The 23,129-nt window shown below is 44.0% G+C and overlaps 1 protein-coding gene across 5 annotated transcripts in view; it reads right to left on the bottom strand.

Moving 5' to 3' along the window:
• SNX31 (sorting nexin 31) overlaps positions 1-23,129 on the bottom strand; it is a 100,778-nt gene that overhangs the window by 15,923 nt on the left and 61,726 nt on the right. For all 5 annotated transcript variants that reach the window (XM_037803259.1, XM_037803258.1, XM_037803257.1 and 2 more), the window contains exons 6-10: positions 19,128-19,218; positions 18,062-18,149; positions 14,872-14,941; positions 6,810-6,902; positions 3,319-3,522 (exon numbers count right to left, since the gene is read on the bottom strand). In XM_037803259.1, coding sequence (XP_037659187.1) covers positions 3,319-3,522; positions 6,810-6,902; positions 14,872-14,941; positions 18,062-18,149; positions 19,128-19,218 — 546 coding nt within the window. The remainder of the gene's footprint in view (positions 1-3,318; positions 3,523-6,809; positions 6,903-14,871; positions 14,942-18,061; positions 18,150-19,127; positions 19,219-23,129) is intronic.

Consider the following 23,129-nt stretch of genomic DNA (forward strand, 5'->3'; position numbering starts at 1 on the left):
CTAGTTCTTTTTTTAAAAAAAACAACAACCCAAAAGCGGCTGCAGATATGGCAGCGAGAACCACACAGTGAAGTGTGGCAGGAAAGTGCTGTGCGAATGCCTCAATATCTGGTGTGGAAGATAGCCTTTCACGCACCCACTGCTAGTTGTCTCCAAGTGAGGAGGGCAGAAGTGAGCCAAAAGGGGAAAAAAAACATGTCCCTTGCAGTCATCTTCCCAGCAGGATGGGAACGCTCCTGCCTGGCGCTGGAGCTGCAGCCCAGAGCCGCACCAAGGGACCCAGTGTGACAGGAAGTGTTTCTGGCAACACCGTGCACACGCCACAATATCAGGCATGGACAATAGCCTTTCACACACCCACAGCTAAATGTCCCAGAGCTGGGAAGGTGGAGCTGTACGAAAAGGGAGAAATTAATATGCCTCATTCAGCCATCTTTACAGCAGGCTGGGAATGGCCCTGCACAACCCAGCGACCCAGGGCTTCCCTTGAGGGACAGCACACACTTGTGACGTAGCACAGCCTTCCCTCAGCAGAGGCCCTAGAAGGGCACATCTGGGAAGAGGAACCCACCCGGAAATCCCAGGGACCCTACACCAATACCAAGGACTTGTGGGTCAGTGACAGAGACAATCTGGTGAGACTGAAATGAAGGTTTAGACTCTTGCAACAGCCTTAAATCTCCAGGAACACCTGGGAGGTTTGACAGCACCAACAACCCACCCAAACTTGGTGCACAAATTGGACCCCACAAGAACCAGACTCCCACACACCACAAAGACAAAGCTGGGGAGAACTGACTTGAGGGGAACAGGTGACTCACGGATGCCATCTGCTGGTTAGTTAGAGACAGTGTACACCACCAAGCTATAGATCTGAAAATTAGAGATTGGTGTCTGAATAATCCTTCATATCCTAAAAAATACCCTATCAAGTAAAGCAAATGTCAAGAGGCCAAAAACAATAGAAAATTTTAAAGCATATGAAAAAACCAGACGATATGGAAAACCAACACCCAAACACCCAAATCAAAAGATCAGAGGAGACATGGTACTTGGAGCAATTAATCAAAGAACTAAAGACAAACAATGAGAGCATGGCACAGGATATAAAGGACATGAAGAAGAGCATGGCACAGGATATAAAGGACATGAAGAAGACCCTAGAAAAGCATAAAGAAGAAATTGCAAGAGTAAATAAAAAAATAGATGATCTTATGGAAATAAAAGAAACTGTTGACCAAATTAAAAAGATTCTGGATACTCATAGTACAAGACCAGAGGAAGCTGAACAATGACTCAGCAACCTTGAGAACCACAGAAAGGAAAATGAAAGAACAAAAGAAAAATGGGGAAAAAATCGAAAAAATCAAAATGGATCTCAGGGATATGACAGATAAAATAAAATGTCCAAATATAAGACTCATTGGTGTCCCAGAAGAGGAAGAGAAGGGTAAAGGTCTAGAAAGAGTATTCAAAGAAATTGTTGGGGAATAGGAAGATTTATGCTGTATATGTGTTTCCACAATTGAAAAAAAAAGACAGTCTAAATAGATAATGACAATTAAACGCCATAGATGATCCTGGATGAGATCTAAGAATAGAGGAGAAAAGGCTCAAAAGGACACAACTGGGACATAAGAAAAAAATGAAATATAGAATGTAAGCTTTTTATCAATGTTAAATTTCTTGAACTTCTTAACTAAACTTAATGTGATTACATAAATGAATATTCTTGTTCATAGGAAATGTATATGTGAATTATATTATTTGTTCAAGGATGTGTGCAACTTGCTCGTATATGTTCAGAAGACAGAGCAATAGATGATGTATGATAGACAGGGAGGGACAGAGGGAGGGAGGGAAAGAAAGAAATGGTAAAGTGACTGCTGGTTTGAATGTATTATGTCCCCCCAAACGCCATTATCTTTGATGGAATCTTGTGTGGGCAGACGTATCAGTGTTGATTAGATTGTAATTCTTTGAGTGTTTCCATGGAGATGTGCCCCACCCAACTGTGAGTGATGACTCTGATTGGATAATTTCCATGGAGGTGTTACCCCACCCATTCAGGGTGGGTCTAAATTAAATCACTGGAGACATATAAATGAGCTGACAAACAGAAGGAACTCAGTGCAGTTGAGAGTGACATTTTGAAGAGGAGCTACAGCTAAGAGGGACACTTTGAAGAATGCACAGAAGCTGAGAGAGTAGCTGCAGATGAGAGACAGTTTGAAGAAGGCTGTTGAAAGCAGACTCTTGCTCCAGAGAAGCTAAGAGAGGACAAACACCCCAAGAGCAACTGGGAGTGACATTTTTGAGGAACTGCAGCCTAGAGAGGAACATCCTGGGAGAAAGCCATTTTGAAACCAGAACTTTGGAGCAGACACCAGCCAGGTGCCTTCCCAGCAGAGATTTTCTGGACATCATTGGCCATCCTCCAGCGAAGGTATCCTTTGTTGATGGACATGTTATGGCCTTAAGACTGTAACTTTGTAACCAAATAAACCTCCCCTTTTATAAAAGCCGATCCATTTCTGGTGTTTTGCATTCCGACAGCATTAGCAAACTAGGACAGTGATGAAATATTAAAGTTGGTAGATTGGGGTATCAGTGGAGGGGGCTTGGGGTATGCTGGAGTTCTGTGTATGGGGTTTGTATTATTTTTGCAACTGTTACTGTAAGTTTGAATTTATTTCAAGATAAAAATTAAAAAAAAAACCTATTAGAAGTAATAAATTCAGCAGGGTTGCAGGTTACAAGATCAATCTAAAAAATTAATTGTATCCCTATACACTTGCAATGGACAATTAAAAATGAAATTTTAAAAATTCTGTTTGCAGTAGCAACAAAAAGAACAAAATACTTAGGAATAAATTTAACAAAAGAAGTGTAAAACATATACTGAGAACTACAAAACATTGTTGAAAGAAATTAAAAGAGATCTAAATAAATGGAAAGACATCCCATGTTCATGGATTGGAAGACTTTATATTGTTAAGATGATAATACTTGCCAAATTTATCTACAGAGTAAATGCAATCCCTATCAGAATCCCAGGTGACTTCTTTGTAGAAATTGACAAGTTGATTCTAAAGTTCATATGGAAACTCAAGAGACCCAGAAGAGCCGAAAAATCTTGAAAAAGAACAAAGTTGAAGGACTCACACTTCTGATTTCATAACTTAATACAAAGCAATAGTAGTCAAGACAATGGTAGACATGTAGATAGACATATAGATCAATGGAATAGAATTGAGAATCCCGAGAGAAATCATGCATGGAGAATTCCTTGGTGAGGCAAGGTGCCAAGATACTCACCAGGAAAGTGACCTGCCAGCACTTCACCTTGTTCATCTGGAAGACAACATCCTGGGTTTTGTTATCGGGCAGGGTTATGCAGCAGCTGATCTGATCATTGCCGACAGAGACGACAGCCTCACAGCCCGGTTCTGGGTAGTCACAGATACAGGGATCCAGCTGCATGTAGCCATAGTGATGCACCTCCCGAGACAGCACCAAAAACTGGGGTAGGGGAGAGAAAGACCAACTAAAGCAGCTCAAAACTTTATCCAGAAGTGACTGCCATTCTACAAAAACGAACAGAATCCAGCCACAGTGAAAGCGCCTGTTTCTTCTGGACAATATGCATGAAGACAATGTCCCTTGAGCTCTCTGGCAACAAGCCCTGGGAAGCTTACAGCATGTCCTGCCACAGCAGGGCCCATTTCTGCCTTGTTCACCATTGCGTCCCTGATCCTGTCACAGTGCTTGGTACAAAGCGGGAATGAAAATGTTTGATGACTGCATGAATAAAAGATGGAGTGAATAAAATGAATGACTAGATATGCTTCTGTCTCAGCTGGTTATAACATAGCAAAATAAACAAAAACATACATTTTAAATGCCACCTTTAAAAAAACTAAGCTGGGATCTATGTGGGAGGAAATTAGTTAATTTTTACTTTACATGATGCTGGTACTAATTGTCAGAGGAAGAGATTTTGGAAATGGCAGTAAAATGAGCACAAAAGTAGCTCTGTTTTCTAAGGAGAGCGCCGTACAGCCCCAAAATGCCTACGAACACTTTTGTGTCATTTTTAATGTTCAGCTTTTCCCTCTGCTCCTGAAGTGACCTAAGAACACAGGACAGTTGCAGTTTACTCTGTGTCCCCAGCATCCTGTCCAGTTAACATCAGTCCAGGACTTTAAATGTATTAAATATATATATATATATATATATATATATATATATATATATATATGTAATGATTGCATTTAAAGGAGCTGTCATTGGCTTGGTGACCTTTCTGTTCTTCCAGCTTTCACCAAGCTCCCACATAATGGTATGTGAGATGCGTGTGCAGAGAACAGAGTTCTCACTTTGAAACATGGTTTAATCTGAAGAAAGACCACCCAGTGAGGAATCTGGTTCTTTTCTGATCCTTTCCTGAAGTAACGTAACTTACACCTGCCTTTCAAAGACTACATGAAGTGTTAGCTGATAAAATGAAACATGCGCTGATTTCTTCTGGCCTCATACTGGTGGGGAAGTGTTTGAGGCTGTCGTCTCTCCCAGGGCTGTGCTGCACCAGCTCGTTACACTGTGGCCCATGCTGCAGCTTGGGAGATGCATTAAGCTGCTGGGCCTCCAGTTGGTGGGTCAGTGGAAAACATCAGAAATTATAGGTTGTGTGCACATGATAAAATGTTTTGTTTTGTTTTGTTTTGCGGGGAGGGCAGGAGAATCTGAATAATCTTACCACAGAGCACACAGAGAGTAGTCTAATGCTCTTGCTTATAATAGTTTCTTATTTATCATTATTGGGTGTAAGGCTGTAACTATTTTATTGTTTGGTAACACAAAATTTTTTCACAATAAACCCTTGCCTGCAATGAGCTAAAAGATGAAAATATTTTAAAATTAAATATATTCGAAGATATATTTCTCAAGAAAGCTGGTGATGAACAAGTAACTTATTCAAAACTTTTGCTGGAATTTGCTATTCAACAAGGGGGTACTGAGATATTATTGACAAATGAAAAACAGAAGACGTAAATCTAGAAGGATCATCTACTTGAAAAATTAGTTCTTTTAAGAAGACTGTACCGAAAAAGAAAATTTAATATGTATAGCTGTGGAAGTTATGTTTATATATTTTCATTTATATCAGGAGTTGCAAAGAGTCAGAAAGTTGATATTTTTGGCTTTTGGAGCTAGATGGTCTCTATTGCAACTACTCAACTCTGCCACTGTAACAGAGAAGCAGCTTAGACAGTATATAAACAAATGAGTGTGCTGTGTGCCAATAAAAACTCATTTACAAAAACAGGTGGCGGGCCAGATTTGTCCCATGGGCTGTAGTTAGTCTATCTCTGATTTAGAGCAAATGACTATTCTTTAAATTAACTTCACTCATTTTCAATTCCAAGGTTTCTTATATAAGTATAAAGAGTTAATGTTGTTAGTGTGTTGGCTCCATTAATGGAAGAACTTCACAAACACTTAAATAATGCCAGTTTTATCTGAATATAATTAGATGTTTCAGAAGAAAATCAGTTAATTTTAATAATGGTTCATGTTTTTTCATCTAATCAGGTACTCAAAGTAAAATTTTTAAGAGACTGTTGTTATGAATACTTTGGTAAATTTCCAGTAAAAAGTTCATCGTAGAAAATAAAATTTGTTTTTTGTGGCAATAATACAAATTTTGGTAGAACACAGTGATACAATAATATTTTTACTAAATTAAGAAAATTGTAGAGCAGATGTACTTAGAATTGGTTACGATGTACACGATTTATAATTGTGTTCAAAATAGCAGCAATATTCTACCCATCAAAATAGAAGCTGCAGTTGACAAATTTTACAAACATTTAAAAATATATATATACATTTTTATATTTATAGAGAACTCCCAAATTTTTGCAACAAAGCTAAAGTGAAATACAAAGGGGAAAAAACCTACGCCGTGGCAGTATGTGCTTTTTCCTTCTTTTTTTCCCCCATTAAATAAAATTTCCAAAATGTCTGAGCCTTTAAAAAATTACTTTGTGTGTCAACCAAAGAATAAATGAGTCCTCTGAATTTTGACAGCATTTTTTTCAAAATTGAGGCTCGGGTTGTGAACATTGAGGAAGTCTAAAGAATAGAAAAAGACAACACAAAGAGGCAGAGGCCATTTCTTCCATTAAAATATGTCTTATTTGTCAGATACTCGTATACACTGCTAGGGGGTAGGGTATGTCTGAATTGTACCAACCTTTACAGACGCTTTAAAAATGGACATTTGGAAACGTATTCTAAAGGACAGGAGAACACGTGTTCAAAGACAGAGGATACTGGCTGCAGTATTCAGGCACCTTCAGTCAGGGATGAGACCAGATGTTGGGAATACACACAGCATGTATAAATTAGACCCAGTCCTGGGCCTCATGGCACCCACTGCCTATGTGATTTATAGCAGCAAAAAGCTGGAAACAGCCTGAATGTCTAATAACAGGAAATTGGTTAGCTAAATGATAACATAGCCATACGATGTAATACTCAGCAGTCATTAAAAATAACATCTATATTAATTAACTTGCAAAAGATTCACAATATATTGCCCGTATTTCTTTTAGGATCTTTAAACAATAAACTTTTACTAATTTTATAATCAGAAAAATCAATAAAGTTATTCTAATTTTTTTTTTAAAGCCCCCCTTATACTGCTCTTGGGTTTATAAATTAAAATACTGAAACAGTTCAATTCCAATATGTTTCTTTAACTCCCTTCCAAGGGATTTCTCTTAGTGCAATATTTGATTCACCTTTGTTTGGTTGTCTTCTTTCTGGAGCACCTCTAATTTCTCCCTCTGTGCAGGTGTGGGTTTGGCCCATTCTTTCTCAATGTCCTGTATTGCCTTAAAACAACAAGCTGTAAAATTAGCAACCTTAGCAGAAATGAATTAATCTGACAAAAACATACTCATGAGTGAAGGGCTATAAAAACAGACTCAAGTGGATATATATAAGAATTTAGCATGTCTTTAAATCAGTAGGGGTAGAAAGATTATTCAATGATTTTGGCACTAAATCATGGCAACACTTGGTAAAGAAAATGAAGTTAGCTCTTTTCTCACACTGCCTAACCAAGTAAATTCCAGAGAGCTTAAACACTTAAGTGTAAAAAAAAAACATTAAAAACTAAAGGGAAATAAAGGTGAATATTTTTATCTGATCTTGAGTGGGGCATGCCACTTTAAGATACAAAGATAAAATGTTGTAATAAAGGAATAGTCATATGCAATTACATATATACATAAAACCCATGAAGAATAAAATTAAGAGGCAAATAAAAAACCAGAGAAAATGATTGCATTACTTGTGGCAAAGAGTTAATATTTATACAAAGCAATAGGAAAAAAATATAAACATCCCCCATAGAAAATCAGACAAAGAATATGAATAGGCAATTCACAAAACAGGAATTCCAAAAGACAAATGTATATCCAATGTCACTAGTAATCAAATACATATATATATATATTTACCTCTCAACCTGGCAAAAATGAAAAAATATTTAATATTCAGAGCTGGCAAAGGTTTGGGGAAATAGGAAGTATATAGACGACTGATGGGATTTAAATTGGTATGACTTTCTGGAAGTGATTGGCAATACAAATCTAAAGCCAATTACAGGAATGGTAAACATAGACATGGGAAAATGTATTGATAAGGCTATTGTTTATAATATTGAAAAGTATGCAATTTATTAATAGTGGCAAACACATGTACAGTGCTTACTATGTGCCAGGCAATGCTCTAATTGTTTAAACAAAAGTCAACAGTCTTAGGTAGGCGTAAGGAAGGGGTTATCACGAAATGCCCAATAATAGGTGATTAAGGTTGAATACAACCAAACAATAAGTTATGGTATCATTAAATACTATATAGAATATTTAACAACATGGGAAAAGTCTGTGTAATATATTAATTCATGAAAAAAATTTCAAGTTACAAAATAAGGGTAAAATAAAATACATTTTATTTTAGAAAACAAATAAATATAAAACAAAAAAAATTGCGGGGACTGAGCTTGTACCTCGGCTTGCCAGGCCTGGGCCAGGGGACCTGATCACCCCCTGGGGAGGGTAGTAGGTACGGGCGTGAGTGCCCTCTGCAGCCCCCCCGAGCCTGAGGAGCGAGGTCAAGGCAGCTCCCTTTTCCTCACCCAAAATGCCACTGGCAGGGGAGGCTTGCCGGAGGAAACCGCCTTTCTCCCAACTGCCCTTTCCCCACTTCCTTATCTTACCCACTCACTCCCTGGTGCCAAGGCCACTCCTGCCACCGCCAGCGCGCATGCACCGTGGCCAGAACAACCCCCGCCCGCTGCAACGGCTCCTGAATCCTCTCAGAACCAATCCTAGCCCCTCTCCCTTCAATATTGCCATTTTAGGCTACTTCACCTCCTTTCCAGCCCTGCCCCTCTTACCAGCCTATATAACCTGTAATCACCCCTGAATAAATCTCTTTGGCGCATACCCCTACTGGATGAAGAGTGTTTTTGTCCTTATCGCCGCCCTCCTTGCACGCCTCTCGCCGAGGACTCTGGCCACGTCCTCCGCCTCGCCCTCGCCTCCGGGAAAGAGCCCCCGCCGCCGGTAACCTTTAAGCAGCCCCGAGAGCTGAGGGCTCGGCTACCGGCCGCCACTCCCCCTAGAAGCAGTAACCCCGACCGCAACTGGTGCCCCGTGTGAGGAACGTCTCCACACGACAGTTTGGCAGGTCACTCGCTCGCCCGGACGCCTCTCCAGCTTCCCGTTTCCTCGCCTGCAAGGTAGGGCCGCCTCTCCCTCGCCGCTTCCGGAGCCGTGTGAGGTTCCTTGCTCCGAAGCCGCTCCTCCCTTCCCCCACGCTCTCTTCATCCAGTAGGAACTCCTCCCTTCCCCCACGCTCTCTTCGTCCTCTTGTATGCGCACTTCTATGACCCCCGTTCCTCCTAACACTCTCCCTCTTCCCCTCCATTACTTTGCTGTAGTTCTTTGTATCTTTATTTCCTCATTTGGTGCCGTGTGCCTCTTTGCAACTGCCCCCCCTGACTGCTCTCGTTGCCAAAGGGCACTGCTTTCTGCTCTCGCCGTCTCCTTCGGCCTTGCAGCCACAGTTTATCTCATTCTCTCTGCTCAGTAAACTACTCCTCCTTCTCCTCCCCGCCAGCCGGCCGGCCCGGCTCGGGAACAACTCCCCCTCCTCTCCCCTCAGCTATGGGTAATCGTATATCTACATGTCAGGCACCTCAAGTTCGTGCTCTAGCGGGTCTCCTAGACACGCATCGCTGTAAAGTGTCTGTCCGGCAGCTGCAGATATACTGGGATCTCCTGCTGCCCTTTAACCCATGGCTCACCACTTGCCATCTTTGGGACCCTGTTACTTATGATCGTCTGAACATGAGAGCAAGCGCTTCCCTCCCGGCTTGCTCCCCACCTTAATAACCATCCGCTCCTGCCTTCAAGGCTCCCTCCCCCCTGATAGAGGCCCCGTTAAATCCAAAGAGGCCCTATCAACCCAGCCAACAGACTCAGATAGCGATACTAATTCAAATCATGACTCGGACACGGAGTCCTTAGTCGAGCAGATTAACAACGCGCTCGAGGTGACTCCCAAAAAGCAAAATAACACTGCGCCACGCCAAGATGGCGAACTTCCTCCTTCTTCTTCCATCGAGGGGAGGAAATGCTCTGGTGATGACATCAGCCCTAAGCTGGACCGGAAACCGCATACGCTTTACCCCGCCCTTCCACAGGGCGGAGTTAGTCCACCATATTATGCCTTGAACCCCGCCCTTTCACAGGGCGGGGCTGATCCACCATCTTGTGTCTTAGCCACGCCTACCGCGCCGCCATCTTGCGACGCTTGGGGCCTCCCACTCCCGCCTCTCCCTCCGGCGAGCTCCCCCTCGGAGCCGCTGCCGGCAGCTGCCGCCGCTCCTTCCACCCTGCCGACTAACAACCCCTGGCTGCCTTCAGCACCTCAAGGCAACCCTTGGGGCAACGCTCCCCCTACCCCCACTCCCGCGCCAAGTCCTCTGCAAGCGTGTCCTCCTTTCTCTCGTGCTTTTCGCTGTTTTCCTCTTAACCTTGCCCCCACCCCACAGAGGCCGCATGACTGGTATCCCATTGACTTAGATACTATCAAGCAGCTTCGCAAGGCCGTCAAGGAGGACGGGTTAGGTAGCCCATATGCTTCCCAAATACTACAGGATCTCGCCATGAACTATTGCATCCCCCAAGACTGGGCCTCGCTTGCCCGTTCAATTTTTAACCCCGGCCAGTTTGTTGACTGGCGTGCTCACTTCCAGGCAGAAGCAGCTAAGCAAAGTGAGCAAGACGCAGCCATTGGAGCCTATCATCCCCCTGAAGCCTATTTGGGCACTGGAGCGTTTCTAAATGCATCTGCTTATATTAATACACCTGCCACCTTTTGGCCTATTCTTTGGGAAATCGCCTTACGAACATTTGCCAATTGCTCTACCTGTCGGCCTAATAAATTCACCAAGCTCTTCCAGGAGCCGAGTAAGCCTTTCGCCACCTTTGTCTCCAGAGTCGAAGAAACCTGCACTCAAAAGGTAAGTAACCCCCAGGCCCAATATTACATGTGCCCATCCTCAAATCCTGGAAAATCGTACTGTAATTCCCCCAACGAGTACTACTGTGCATACTGGGGGTGTGAAACATTAGCCAATAATTAAAAGCCTCCTGTTCCTGATCATTACCTTACCCTAAAGTGAGCCCCTACAGGGTGCAAACTCCCTACTGTTAACTGGCTCAGCCAAGAAAGTAAGGGATCCTGCACACATCTTAATCTTACAGTGCAGCTCCCCACTGATCCCTCCTGGTTACTCGGTCAAACTTGGGGCTTCAGAATCTATGAGAAAGAAACCGACCGAAAATCACTTATTCTTATAAAAAAAAGAGGCTACAAACCAACCATACCAAAATACTGCATTAAAAACACCCTCTGACATTGGTCCCAATAAAGTCATTAACCCCCTTTTTCCACAGCTCTCCAGCCGCACCTTAGTTCCAACTAAACGCACTTCAACTACATCTCAAACACCACCACCCCAGCTTCCTCTGCCCCCTTCTCGTTATTCCTCTCCCCTCCTCAGCCTCATCCAAGCCGCCTTTGCCTCAGTGAACTCCTCCAACCCCAATTTTACCTCCTCCTGCTGGCTCTGCCTCTCCACCTCTTCCTCACTGTACGAGCCCGTTGCCTCCAACCTCTCCTTTTCAGAAAGCACAGAAGACAGCCCCTCGGAATGCAGTTGGAATACCTCTGCCGTCCCCCTAACCTTTCATTCAGTCTCCTATACGGGAAAGTGCGTCCGTCCTCGCTCCAGTAACTCTCCCGACCTCACTGCCTGTGCCAGCTACTCATCTCCCAGCAGCTCGGCAAAATTTCTCATTCCTCATAACTCCTCCCAATGGCTCTGCTCCTCTACAGGACTTACCCCCTGTCTCAGCACGAATATCATCAGTGAATATAAAGAAACTTGCCTCCTAATTGTCCTTATCCCTAGGGTCTTATACCACAGCGAAGAAGACTTCTTCCTCCGTCTGGAAAGAACTGCAGCTCCTGCCCTTCTGCAAAAGCGAGAGCCCATCACCGTCCTTACAATTGCCTCCCTCCTAGGTCTTGCCGGCGCTGGCACCGGAATCGCTGCACTAGCCAGTCAAGGCTCCGCCCTAACTCACCTCAGGGCGGCTGTTGACGAGGACATTCGCCACCTACAAAACGCTATTTACCATCTAAAAAATTCTGTCAATTCCCTCTCTGAAGTCGTGCTCCAAAACCGCCGAGGTCTTGACCTTCTCCTCCTCAAAGAAGGAGGCCTCTGCGCCGCCCTAGGAGAAGAGTGCTGTGTATATGCCAATTCCACAGGTCTCGTCGAGGACAGCCTGAAAAGGGTCCGAGAGGGACTGGAAAAGCGTAAAAGAGATCGTGAAGCCACCAGTTATTGGTCCAGTTTTTTCACTCCCATCCTCCCATACATCCTTCCTTTTCTTGGCCCCCTATTAATAATTATTCTAGCTCTCATCTTAGGACCCTGCCTCATCCGCAAAATTGTCCAGCTTGTAAGAAAACAAACAGATGCCCTTTTTTCCTCGTTCGTGCAAATCCAGTATCAGCGACTCGCCACCTCTGACGCCCCCCACTCCAAGATGACAGCCAACCCTTCGCAACCTCAACGTCACCGGTCAACCCGCCGACCGCGAGGCCCTTCTCAATCACCTGAACATCGCTCTCATCTCGAGTTCCAGCTTCTCTGAACCCCTGAACTTTAAACCCCTGAACTTTAAACCCCTGAACTTTAAACCCCTCACCTTCGCCCAGCCCGCTGCAGCGAAGCCCTTGTCAAGCGCCCGGGCACCACACCAACACTAAGCTCCAGCCTCGCTGAACCACCGTCAACCCCTTTTTCCCTTCCCTGACCTCCCCCTTCCCTCACCCTTAGCGGACCTCTCCGGTAAAGCCTCTTCCTCTAATTAGAAAAGAAAGGGGAATTGCGGGGACTGAGCTTGTACCTCGGCTTGCCAGGCCTGGGCCAGGGGACCTGATCACCCCCTGGGGAGGGTAGTAGGTACGGGCGTGAGTGCCCTCTGCAGCCCCCCCGAGCCTGAGGAGCGAGGTCAAGGCAGCTCCCTTTTCCTCACCCAAAATGCCACTGGCAGGGGAGGCTTGCCGGAGGAAACCGCCTTTCTCCCAACTGCCCTTTCCCCACTTCCTTATCTTACCCACTCACTCCCTGGTGCCAAGGCCACTCCTGCCACCGCCAGCGCGCATGCACCGTGGCCAGAACAACCCCCGCCCGCTGCAACGGCTCCTGAATCCTCTCAGAACCAATCCTAGCCCCTCTCCCTTCAATATTGCCATTTTAGGCTACTTCACCTCCTTTCCAGCCCTGCCCCTCTTACCAGCCTATATAACCTGTAATCACCCCTGAATAAATCTCTTTGGCGCATACCCCTACTGGATGAAGAGTGTTTTTGTCCTTATCGCCGCCCTCCTTGCACGCCTCTCGCCGAGGACTCTGGCCACGTCCTCCGCCTCGCCCTCGCCTCCGGGAAAGAGCCCCCGCCGCCGGTAACCTTTAAGCAGCCCCGAGAGCTGAGGGCTCGGCTACCGGCCGCCACTCCCCCTAGAAGCAGTAACCCCGACCGCAAAAAATAAATGCACATCTATGAATCAAGGACATGCATGTGCATATAAGTGAAATATATATGAAATTTACACATCAAAAAAGTTAATAGTTTATAAGTATGGTTGATTTAAGATTCTGAATGGTGCTGATTTTCATTTTTGAGCTTTTGCATATTTGCAAATGTTATAAGATGAAAACAAATTTACAAGTTTTTTAAAAAAAATTAAAAGTGAATACATATATCACTGGGCTCTGTCTGCTCAGCCTTAGGTAACTTCCATCAGCAAGTGCTCCCCGACTCCAAATCCTAACGTGTTCCTCAAGTTTCCTAATCTACTGTGGGTTTAAGCAGAACACGGGATAAACGGCATAAATCACACTGAAGACAACAGCCCTCTGAGGAAGCTCATCAGGATTGTCCTTAAGCAAAATGAAAAAGAGAAATAATCAAGCCCGTTGTCCGCCTTCCCTGCTCCAGCTCCATTATCTGTGCTTGTCCCCTCTCCCCTCCTGGCTCCCAGTCTTCCCCTTTATCTAGCCGGGCCCCAAGGCTCACTCTGGAATGAGCTGGGCATCTCCTCAGCTGTACACTTAGCCGGTGCTGCTTTAATTACTCTCACTTTAAGAGACTTTTCCTTTGTTCCTCAGTTACACTGTAGACCCCTCGAAGGAAAACCTTTTGTCCCACCCCTCAGTGTATCTTGCCCAGTGCCTACAGGAAGCAAACATCCAATAATTCCCGTCAGTGGTCAGGCACTTATTTACACCTTAGTCTGAATATAAGTTTGTGTCACCCCCCTCAGTGATTTTGGTAGACTGTGCCTTATCTCCAAGAGAATGGAAACTGAATAAATTTTTGATAGTGCCACTTAGGTTGGGGGAAAAGGATTTGAAGTTTAGAGAGGAGAAGAAAAATAACTAAAATTTGATGAGAAACCATTTAGATTGGCTTTGCTCGTTGACTTTTTCCAACTATTCTGTGGGGTAGGAACAATGACTCCCATTTTAGAGATGAGTGAAGTGAGGTTCTCAGAGGTTATAACTTTCAAGGCCATGCAGCAGGTAAGTGGCAGGGGTTGGATTAAAACCCAGGTATGATCACCACACCGTACCCAAGCCACTGAATTCTTACCGGGTAGGCAGTCCTTACCCCTCAGGCTTTCTCTGTGTTTCAGCTGTTCTCAAACCTGAACCCAGACACCAAATCTGAATGGAATTGGATTGAGTGTGAAGAACTAAACGCCTTTTTCTTTCCTGAATTCTACTTGACGTTAGAGCCCTGGAAGAACGGTTAACCCAGGGCAACAATGTCAAAGCGAGAGCATGGCTAAAGAAAGAATGCAGCCAGGAATCAGGGCAGTAGGTGTCAATCAATACCACATTATTCATCATTAGGGTACTCGGGACTTTGAAATACAGAGATTTAAATGTCCTGTAGCCAAGGTCACATATCTGTTTTTGTTTCACTACCTTTGAAAAAGTTTGATCCTGATTATGGGTTCACAATTCATCACTCAACTACATTATGTACAGTACCTCATTCACAGCTGGTCCGTAAAATGAGGGATTCAGGTTTAGACAACTGTCTCTATTGGTTACATATTACATTTTTGTAATGTTTTAAAAAGTGATTCCAAACTAAAATGGTCTAGAATACACAGCATCAGGACAGTTCCTGGTTACCTCACCTGCAGGTAGATCAGCTCTCCAGCCACTCTGCAATCCATCAGCCTGGCGTCAAGGGAGGGATCCATATACCTGCAGAATCCACGGGCATTAAATTGACTTCTAGAACTCGGCTGACAGGCAGCAACCATTCTGGCGAGGCACACCTGGGAGTAACTGCTCTTTAAAGCGCTGGCTCTCTATCTTAGGAACAAAGCCCCCTTCTTTGAACAAGGCTACATCCCTATATTTCCTAGTTCTACCTCTTCTGTTTCCTTTATTCTGTAAGGACTTGCCTGGTAGACTCTGAGAATAAAGTTGCCAAACAACAACACAATGAAATACCATAAAGCTTTGGAGGAATTGTCTGTGCCCACTCTTGGTCACCAAGCCCTGCACTCAACCCCTACCTCCACCCCACAGCACCTGGCATACACAGATGCCCTGTACCCACACCCGCATTCACCTCCCAGGCTGCCTCATCCACCCCACAGCACCTGGCATACACAGATGCCCTGTACCCACACCCGCATTCACCTCCCAGGCTGCCTCATCCCTTGCTTGAGCTGCTCCAGCAACCACCTAACCAGGCTTTCTGTCTCAGTCATTGTGCCCTCAAACTCACTCCCCTCACTCCAGCCAGCGTGATCTTTCCAGAGTAACCTTTCAGAATCTCATAGTCCCAGGACTTAGACCATTTACTCTTTTGCTTCCAAGGCCTTTTTGGGATTACGTCTGCTTTCATTTCCCATTCTATCTCTCATCACCTTCCCCACACTCCACATTCCAGCCGAGTGTTCTCTACCTCCTAGGGCCTGGAAGAGCACAAGGCCTGGCTCCTTCCCCACCTTGGCTGACTCTCCCTATAAGCTTAGCTTCGGTCCCTGACTCCCCAAGGCTGTGTTTAGCAACATATCCTCTGTGCACCCTGAGCTTATCCTGATCTCTGCTCTCATCAAGTTTTGTTGATACCAGATGTGAAGACCCCTGAGCCCGGGGAACTGGGTCTCATTTAGATTTACCCCTGGGTCTTGGCAGAGAAACTTGCAAATAGCAGAGGCTCCACATCTGCCTAAAAAAGTCAAGAATTGTCAGGATAAACTGAAATACAGTGTACAAGCACGGTAGCATGCTAAGAATCCACAGAAATATTCAGGAAGGGTGTGTAGTGGCTGATCTATGGTCTGTCAGAAGGCAGAGGTAAGCAGAATCACTGCACTCAGAATTGTAGGTTAAATATACCAATAGGATTGAAGGAAAAGGATAAAAATATTGCTCAAGACTCAACTTCATTCTGGGGGGTGGAGAGAAGGAATCAAACCATTCCTACTTGTATTATATTTAGCTATTTTACCCACCCACTCCAGGGGCCCATGTGGCAGGGAATACCAACTGTCTCACGACAGGGTTAGAGAGGACCCCTGACCCATCCCAGATCAGGGCTCTAAGAGGCAGGGCAGACATCTACTGGTCTGGAAGGAGCCATATCATCATTGGCTAGACTCACCCAGGGAATTCCCAGACAGAGAAAAATCCCTAAAATTCCAACTAAGCCTCACCTTTTGGGAATGACACAGCTCTTGGCAGGCGAGCAAGCCTCCCTGTTCCCACCTAGCAAGTCCTCACTCTGGAAAGATAATGGGACTCTCCCTTTCCAGTGACCTGATCCTCAGCTTTAATGACAGAAGTAAGGCCTCCTTTCTTCCCAAGGCAGTCTGCCTGGGTCTGAGGTGCTGGCTTGTGGTGGGGCAGACATTTTATCTTGTACTTATAATCTAGAATGTACCTATTTAATGAAGATACGGCAAAACCTGATTTGCAACTCAAACATTAAGGTAAGCATCAAGTTCTCAGGAGAGCTCGTGAGGGAAAACTCTAAGCCTCAGGGATTTATTTTGTTACTATTATCATTATAAATGAAACAAGAACATGGCTAAGATATTATTAGCCTATGGGATAACTTTATTTAACCCTCACATAATCTCGTAAGGTAGACATTGTTATTATTATTCTTAGTCCCATTTTACAGATAAAAAAAACTGAAGGTTAGAGAACTTGAGTAACTTAGCTAAAGTTATGCAGCTAAAAGTTGACAGAGCTGGGATTTTAGATTCCCACAGTCTGATTCTAGGAACCCATCTGCTCAGTCACTCACTGAACTAAGAAGCTTCCAGAAGAAAAGATATTCCCTAGACTCCTAGATAGAACTATGGCCTTATCTACTTCTCAGGGATCTATGCCACAAGATTTTGACCTTTTTTCAGAGTACTTTCAAACAGCAGAATATGAACTTCTAGGCTTGGTGGGAATAGCCTTTCAAAATTCAAAGTTACAACTGCAGCCCTAGCAAATCACCACAAGGTCAGAGATAAACACTGTTCCTAGATTTCAAAATGTCTTTCTTTAAAGCTTGTGTGCTCAGATTACAGAATTACTGGGCCAAGAGAGAGTGAACCCAAGAAACAATCCAACAGAGCCAAGGTAATAAATACTGAAACCTACAGATTGCAGGATGTGTATAGATGTGGGTGTGGCTCCTGCTTCATACTTATGGTTATTTTCAGTTTGTTTTGCTCTCCACTGGATCCTATATTATGGGGTTAAATGACAGTATTTCCTGCAGAGTGACACTTGTGTTCTATTGATCTAGTAATATGGGTGGCCCTGGTACAAATGCATTTATTGATGGAATCCTTTAGGAATATCAGCCAAATACTAAGAGTTCAAATTCACTGTAAGTTGGCTGAGTCCAGTCTTTGACTTAAGACACGGTTTAAAAGACAGATCATACCTGTTTGGAATCATCAACAAATTCTATCAATTAATAAAGTCAATAATCCATTCCAAAGCAAACCCATGGCCAGCAAATACTTGCCATTACCTGCTTTAACATATATTGAGACCCCATTTTCCAGGCCTTTTCTTGTTTGCCTCTCAGTAGAGAAGAATGACTGGCCATCATCCTCATTATAACACTCCTTCTTTTACTTCAAACCAGTGAAAGTATCCTCAACATTCTATTCTTTACAGCAAGTATTCTGATTCATTCCACCCTCTCTCTATCGTTCTGCTCTTCACCTTCCCCGAGCTCCTGGTCTTTCTCCAGCTGTCTGGGCTGTGCTCGGGGTAGTGGCAAGACTCAGACAAGTTCTGATCAGCAATGGTAATTAAGGTCCTCTCAAATGCCTACTGTCCCAGCAAATGCTTACTTACCACTTTCTGAGTCCAACCTTACAGTTTTCCACTTCTGAACTCTGAAGACTAACATAGGGAAGTTCAAAGTCTGCCATTTTTTTCAAAACTAGAGAAGGGGTAAAGGGAGTCTTACTGGTTAAAACAGCTCAAATAGTTTACATACAGAAACCTTAAAATGAGAAAATAAAATGTTAATAGTGTAAATAAAATAATAGTGTAAAGAGTAAAATAAGACTAATAATCTTCTCTTGCATTTGTATATCATTTCTAACTTTCTGAAGTTCACTCAAAAAATGTCATTTGCTCCTCATAAAATACCAACTTGAGTAGGGGATATTTTACATGGTGATACAGAATGAGAAACTGAGGCCCACAGAGGTCCAGCAACTTTGCCAGCACACACAGCCATTAGGGGCAGAGCCAAGACTCAAATCCCTTAACTTCCAACTCAAAGCCACGTCCCACAACTTCTTAAGGATGTATGTGAACTACCTTAAGGTAACTGATACCATGTCACAACTAAAAAGCTTATAATATCTAGAGAGGCACTGCAGAGCAAAGCAGAAGCTATCTGAATCTTATTGTCACCTTTCACTATCTCATGATACCTTTTTAAAAAGAATCTAAGAACTTACTGATATCAGCAACATCTTTTATGACAAACATTCCTTAACATGGAGAAATTCTGCTCTGGTGGGATGTCCCAGCACCTGGAGTGAAGCACTGCATTCACATGGAGGTTGTGATATGCTGGTGCACAGCAGTCAGGGCCAGGGCAGAAGGGGACAGGGCGCACAGGTATCAGGATGGGGGCCCAGCAGGTATTCTCAGAAAGACATGACACCTTGCTCCTGGCCGTGCTACCTCTTTATGGTTCTCACCTCCCCACCCTTGCCCTTGGATCGCCCTGTACAGAGATGCAACCTCCCACCCCCAAACCTTTGATCCAAGGGCTGAGAAAGTAGTAGGGACCATATAGAGGAGAGCTTCCCTAGGGGTACCAGCCCCCCATGGCTGTGACTCACACTCTCCTGGGCTGAGCTCCTGCTCACCCCTGCCTGTCCCGCATTTCTTCTTTCCTTACCAGAGAGCTTGTCTTCCTTGTGCAACTGAATGAGAAATAGGCTGAAGTAGCCCAAGAGCTCCTGACACAGTCCAATTCTGTGCGAAACCACCTTAACCAAAGACAAAAAAAAGGGGAAAGTTAGGAGTGTCCACCATGCTTACTATGGCATATAAAATTTGAAATTGCCTTAAAATATCAATAAAAAGTGTTTTCATGGACTAATGCATATTAAAAGAAATCTTTCCCAACTCTCTAATTTCCAACACAGAAAATTAGAGAAACGAAAATAAAAGTCGGTCCCACCAGCTGAGGCTGCTGTCCCATCGCATATATAGAAAGGGACTGAGCCTCAAGTCCCCAGAGCATTTGGGTCTTTTTTGTCCACTGAAGGGCAGCAGTCATCCTCTCAAACACCTGTCCTTCAGTGATAACCTGCCCGTAGAGCACTTGCACCCATTTACCTTCCTGTGGGTTACTAGATGATCGAAAAAGGAAGGCCAGGTGCCCCTTCCCCATCACTTGACTGGCATATAAAACTCTGTGTGCTACTGTCTGGCTCTGACTCCCAGGCCAGCCTTGCTTTACTGTCTCCTGTGGTGGTCAATTCAAATGCTCTATGGCATTTTCTCAGTGAAAACCTCAGATCCCAGGTACGGGCTGAATTCATTTCATGCTCCTCTTTGACATTTCATTCCTACACCAGCCGCTTCATTTTTACCAATGGGCCACCAAGTTGTAATCCCAAAACTTTTACGCTTGCCCTTGGCAGGAACTTCCCATCCTACCACAAAGTATCTTCACTTTGCCCAGCCCCTCTTTAAGACTGGGCTCTTGAGCAACTGCTTTACACTCTCCATTGTAATTCACTAACTCACCTCTGTAACACACAAGGATTCGCTTTTACAGCCCTATAGGGAAGCTGGCACTTTAACCACAGCTCCAGCTGGGTGCTTTTCTTGTCAAAGATCTGTAAATTACCTCAGGAGGCAGTCTTACTAGGTGGATGGTATGAGTGGGTGTTCTCAGTATAGCTTTGAAGATAAAGAATAGCCTGGAATTATTTTCACAACTTTTACTTAATGTTCATTCCCACATCCCTTCTTTCTATCTCACTCTTCTCCCCAGCCCTTGGAAAAACCCCAAACCGAAAAATAGGGCTGTTGTGTGAAGGCTATGATGGGATGTGGGGCTGAGTGTATGCTGGTAGTTAATAGCTAAGTAAAGACATCTTTTCCTAGAGTAAATATGACACATGTCTACTCAAATTAGTTGACTCCCTTCTCTGACTCATTTAGTGAAAACAGCAAGTTTACACATCAAGGCAAACAGAAGAGGAATGAAAAAAGGAGAGGGAGACTAGAGAAGCCTTCTATAATTTATAAGGGCAAATACAAACACCTTCTTTTGAGGGGAGTAAGGGTTGGCAAAAGAAGCCATGATGATATTTTCTCTCTTCACAAATGTTAATGATGCTTCAAAACACAACCACCATGCTGCAAAGGAGAGTCTAGGCCTCCCTATGGTTGTGCCTAAGAGCCTCCTCCCGAATGCCTCTTTGTTGCTCAGATGTGGCCCTGTCTCTCTAGCTAAGCCAACTTGAAAGGTGAAATCACTGCCCTCCCCCCTACGTGGGATCAGACACGCAGGGGAGTGAATCTCCCTGGCAATGTGGAATACGACTCCCGGGGAGGAATGTAGACCTGGCATCGTGGGACGGAGAACATCTTCTTGACCAAAAGGGGGATGTGAAAGGAAATGAAATAAGCTTCAGTGGCAGAGAGATTCCAAAAGGAGCTGAGAGGTCACTCTGGTGGGCACTCTTATGCACACTTTAGACAACCCTTTTTAGGTTCTAAAGAATTGGGGTAGCTGGTGGTGGATACCTGAAACTATCAAACTACAACCCAGAACCCATGAATCTCGAAGACAGTTGTATAAAAATGTAGCTTATGAGGGGTGACAATGGGATTGGGAAAGCCATAAGGACCACACTCCACTTTGTCTAGTTTATGGATGGATGAGTAGAAAAATAGGGGAAGGAAACAAACAGACAAAGGTACCCAGTGTTCTTTTTTACTTCAATTGCTCTTTTTCACTCTAATTATTATTCTTGTTATTTTTGTGTGTGTGCTAATGAAGGTGTCAGGGATTGATTTGGGTGATGAATGTACCACTATGTAATGGTACTGTAAACAATCGAAAGTACGATTTGTTTTGTATGACTGCGTGGTATGTGAATATATCTCAATAAAATGAAGATTAAAAAAAAAAAAAACACAACCACCAATAAAACTACAATAGTACTAGTGTATTAAAAAAGTGAATAAGAGATTTGAACCTGTTGTCGGTTCTCAGAGAGTTCATTAAAAAGTAAAAGGTGGGAGACAGTGGCATAGAGAGGTGTGAAAGCTAGTTAGTCCCCCTGGAACAACTAATAAAAAACCAGGAACAACTAGTAAATAATCCAGAATAACTACTGGGGGACAAATGTGACCATCCACTTATCATACACCAACCTGAATTGGGAGGAACGCTCAAGATCACAGCATAAAATCTCTATGTAAAATCTGCGGATCCAAGCTGGGAAACCCCTCCCCCCACAGCCCAAGCTGCAAAGCCTCCTGGTGCTAGAGAGAACCTCTCTCCCAGCAAGCAGATATGGCTCAGCTGAGCTCCAACTGGGGTTTTAATTAGCAAGTGTGGACTGCTCACTACGAGCTATGAATCCCCAACAAGCAGACAGAGGCTTTGGATGACGACTGACCTTGGAGAGCCGGAGGGTCACTGCGGACTAGCCATGAAGGGGACTTTCAGTCCGTTTCAGCTCAGTGGAGAAAGCCTCAACCATTTTCAGTTCCCAGTGCTCTGACCCAGACAAGGTGTAGACAGCACAGTCAGAGAGAGACCACTGAAATGCTAATGACCTCTCCCTAGGGGGTCTATCTTCTCTAGCTCTACTACCTGCCTTCCATTCAGAACCAGACCCCAGAGCCTGGGGGAAACAGCCACGGGCCACACCTCCTTACACCAGCCTGGAGCTACAGGCTGACAGGCGCCACCTGCTGGACAGAAAAGCACAGAGACCTGAGGCATCACAGGGTGTACCAATTTTCTAAGATCCACCCTGATACTGAATATTTCTTCCTTCAGGGACCTAAGCCCATTCCGGTCTGGGAAGACCTGATTGGGGTAACCATGGAAACCATGCCTAGACAATAGAAAACTATAACCTACACTAAGAAAAATGAAGTTATGGCCCAAAGGAACAAACTTACACTTCAACTGAGATACAGGAACTTAAACAGCTAAAAATAAGTCAATTCAAAAAGTTTAGGGAAGATGTAGCAAAAGAGCTGAACCATATAATGGAAACACTGGGCGTACATAAGGTAGAAATCGAAAGTTCAAAAAACCAACTGGCGGAATCTATGGAAATGAAAGGCACAACACAAGAGATGAAAGACACAATGAAAACATACAACAGCAGATCTCAAGAGGCAGAAGAAAACACTCAGGAACTGGAGAACAAGGCACCAGAAAGCCTACACACAAAAGAACAGATAGAGAAAAGAATGGAAAAATACGAGCAATGTCTCTGGGAACTTAAGGACAAAACAAAAAGCAAGAATTTATGTATCATCGGTGTCCCAGAAGGAGAAGAGAAGGGAAAAGGGGCAGAAGCAATAATAGAGGAAATAATCAATGAAAATTTCCCATCTCTTATGAAAGACATAAAATTATGGATCCAAGAAGCACAGCATACCCCAAACAGAATAGATCTGAATAGGCCTATGCCAAGATACTTAATAATCAGATTATCAAACATCAAAGATAAAGAGAGAATCCTGAAAGCAGCAAGAGAAAAGTGATCCATCACATACCAAGGAAGCTTGATAAGACTATGTGCGGATTTCACAATAGAAACCATGGAGGCAAGAAGGAAGTAGAGTGATATATTTAAGATATGGAAAGAGAAAAACCACCAACCAAGAATCCTGTATCTGGCAAAACTATCCTTCA

The sequence above is a fragment of the Choloepus didactylus genome, chromosome 14, assembly GCF_015220235.1.
Source record: "Choloepus didactylus isolate mChoDid1 chromosome 14, mChoDid1.pri, whole genome shotgun sequence".
NCBI lineage: Eukaryota > Metazoa > Chordata > Mammalia > Pilosa > Megalonychidae > Choloepus > Choloepus didactylus.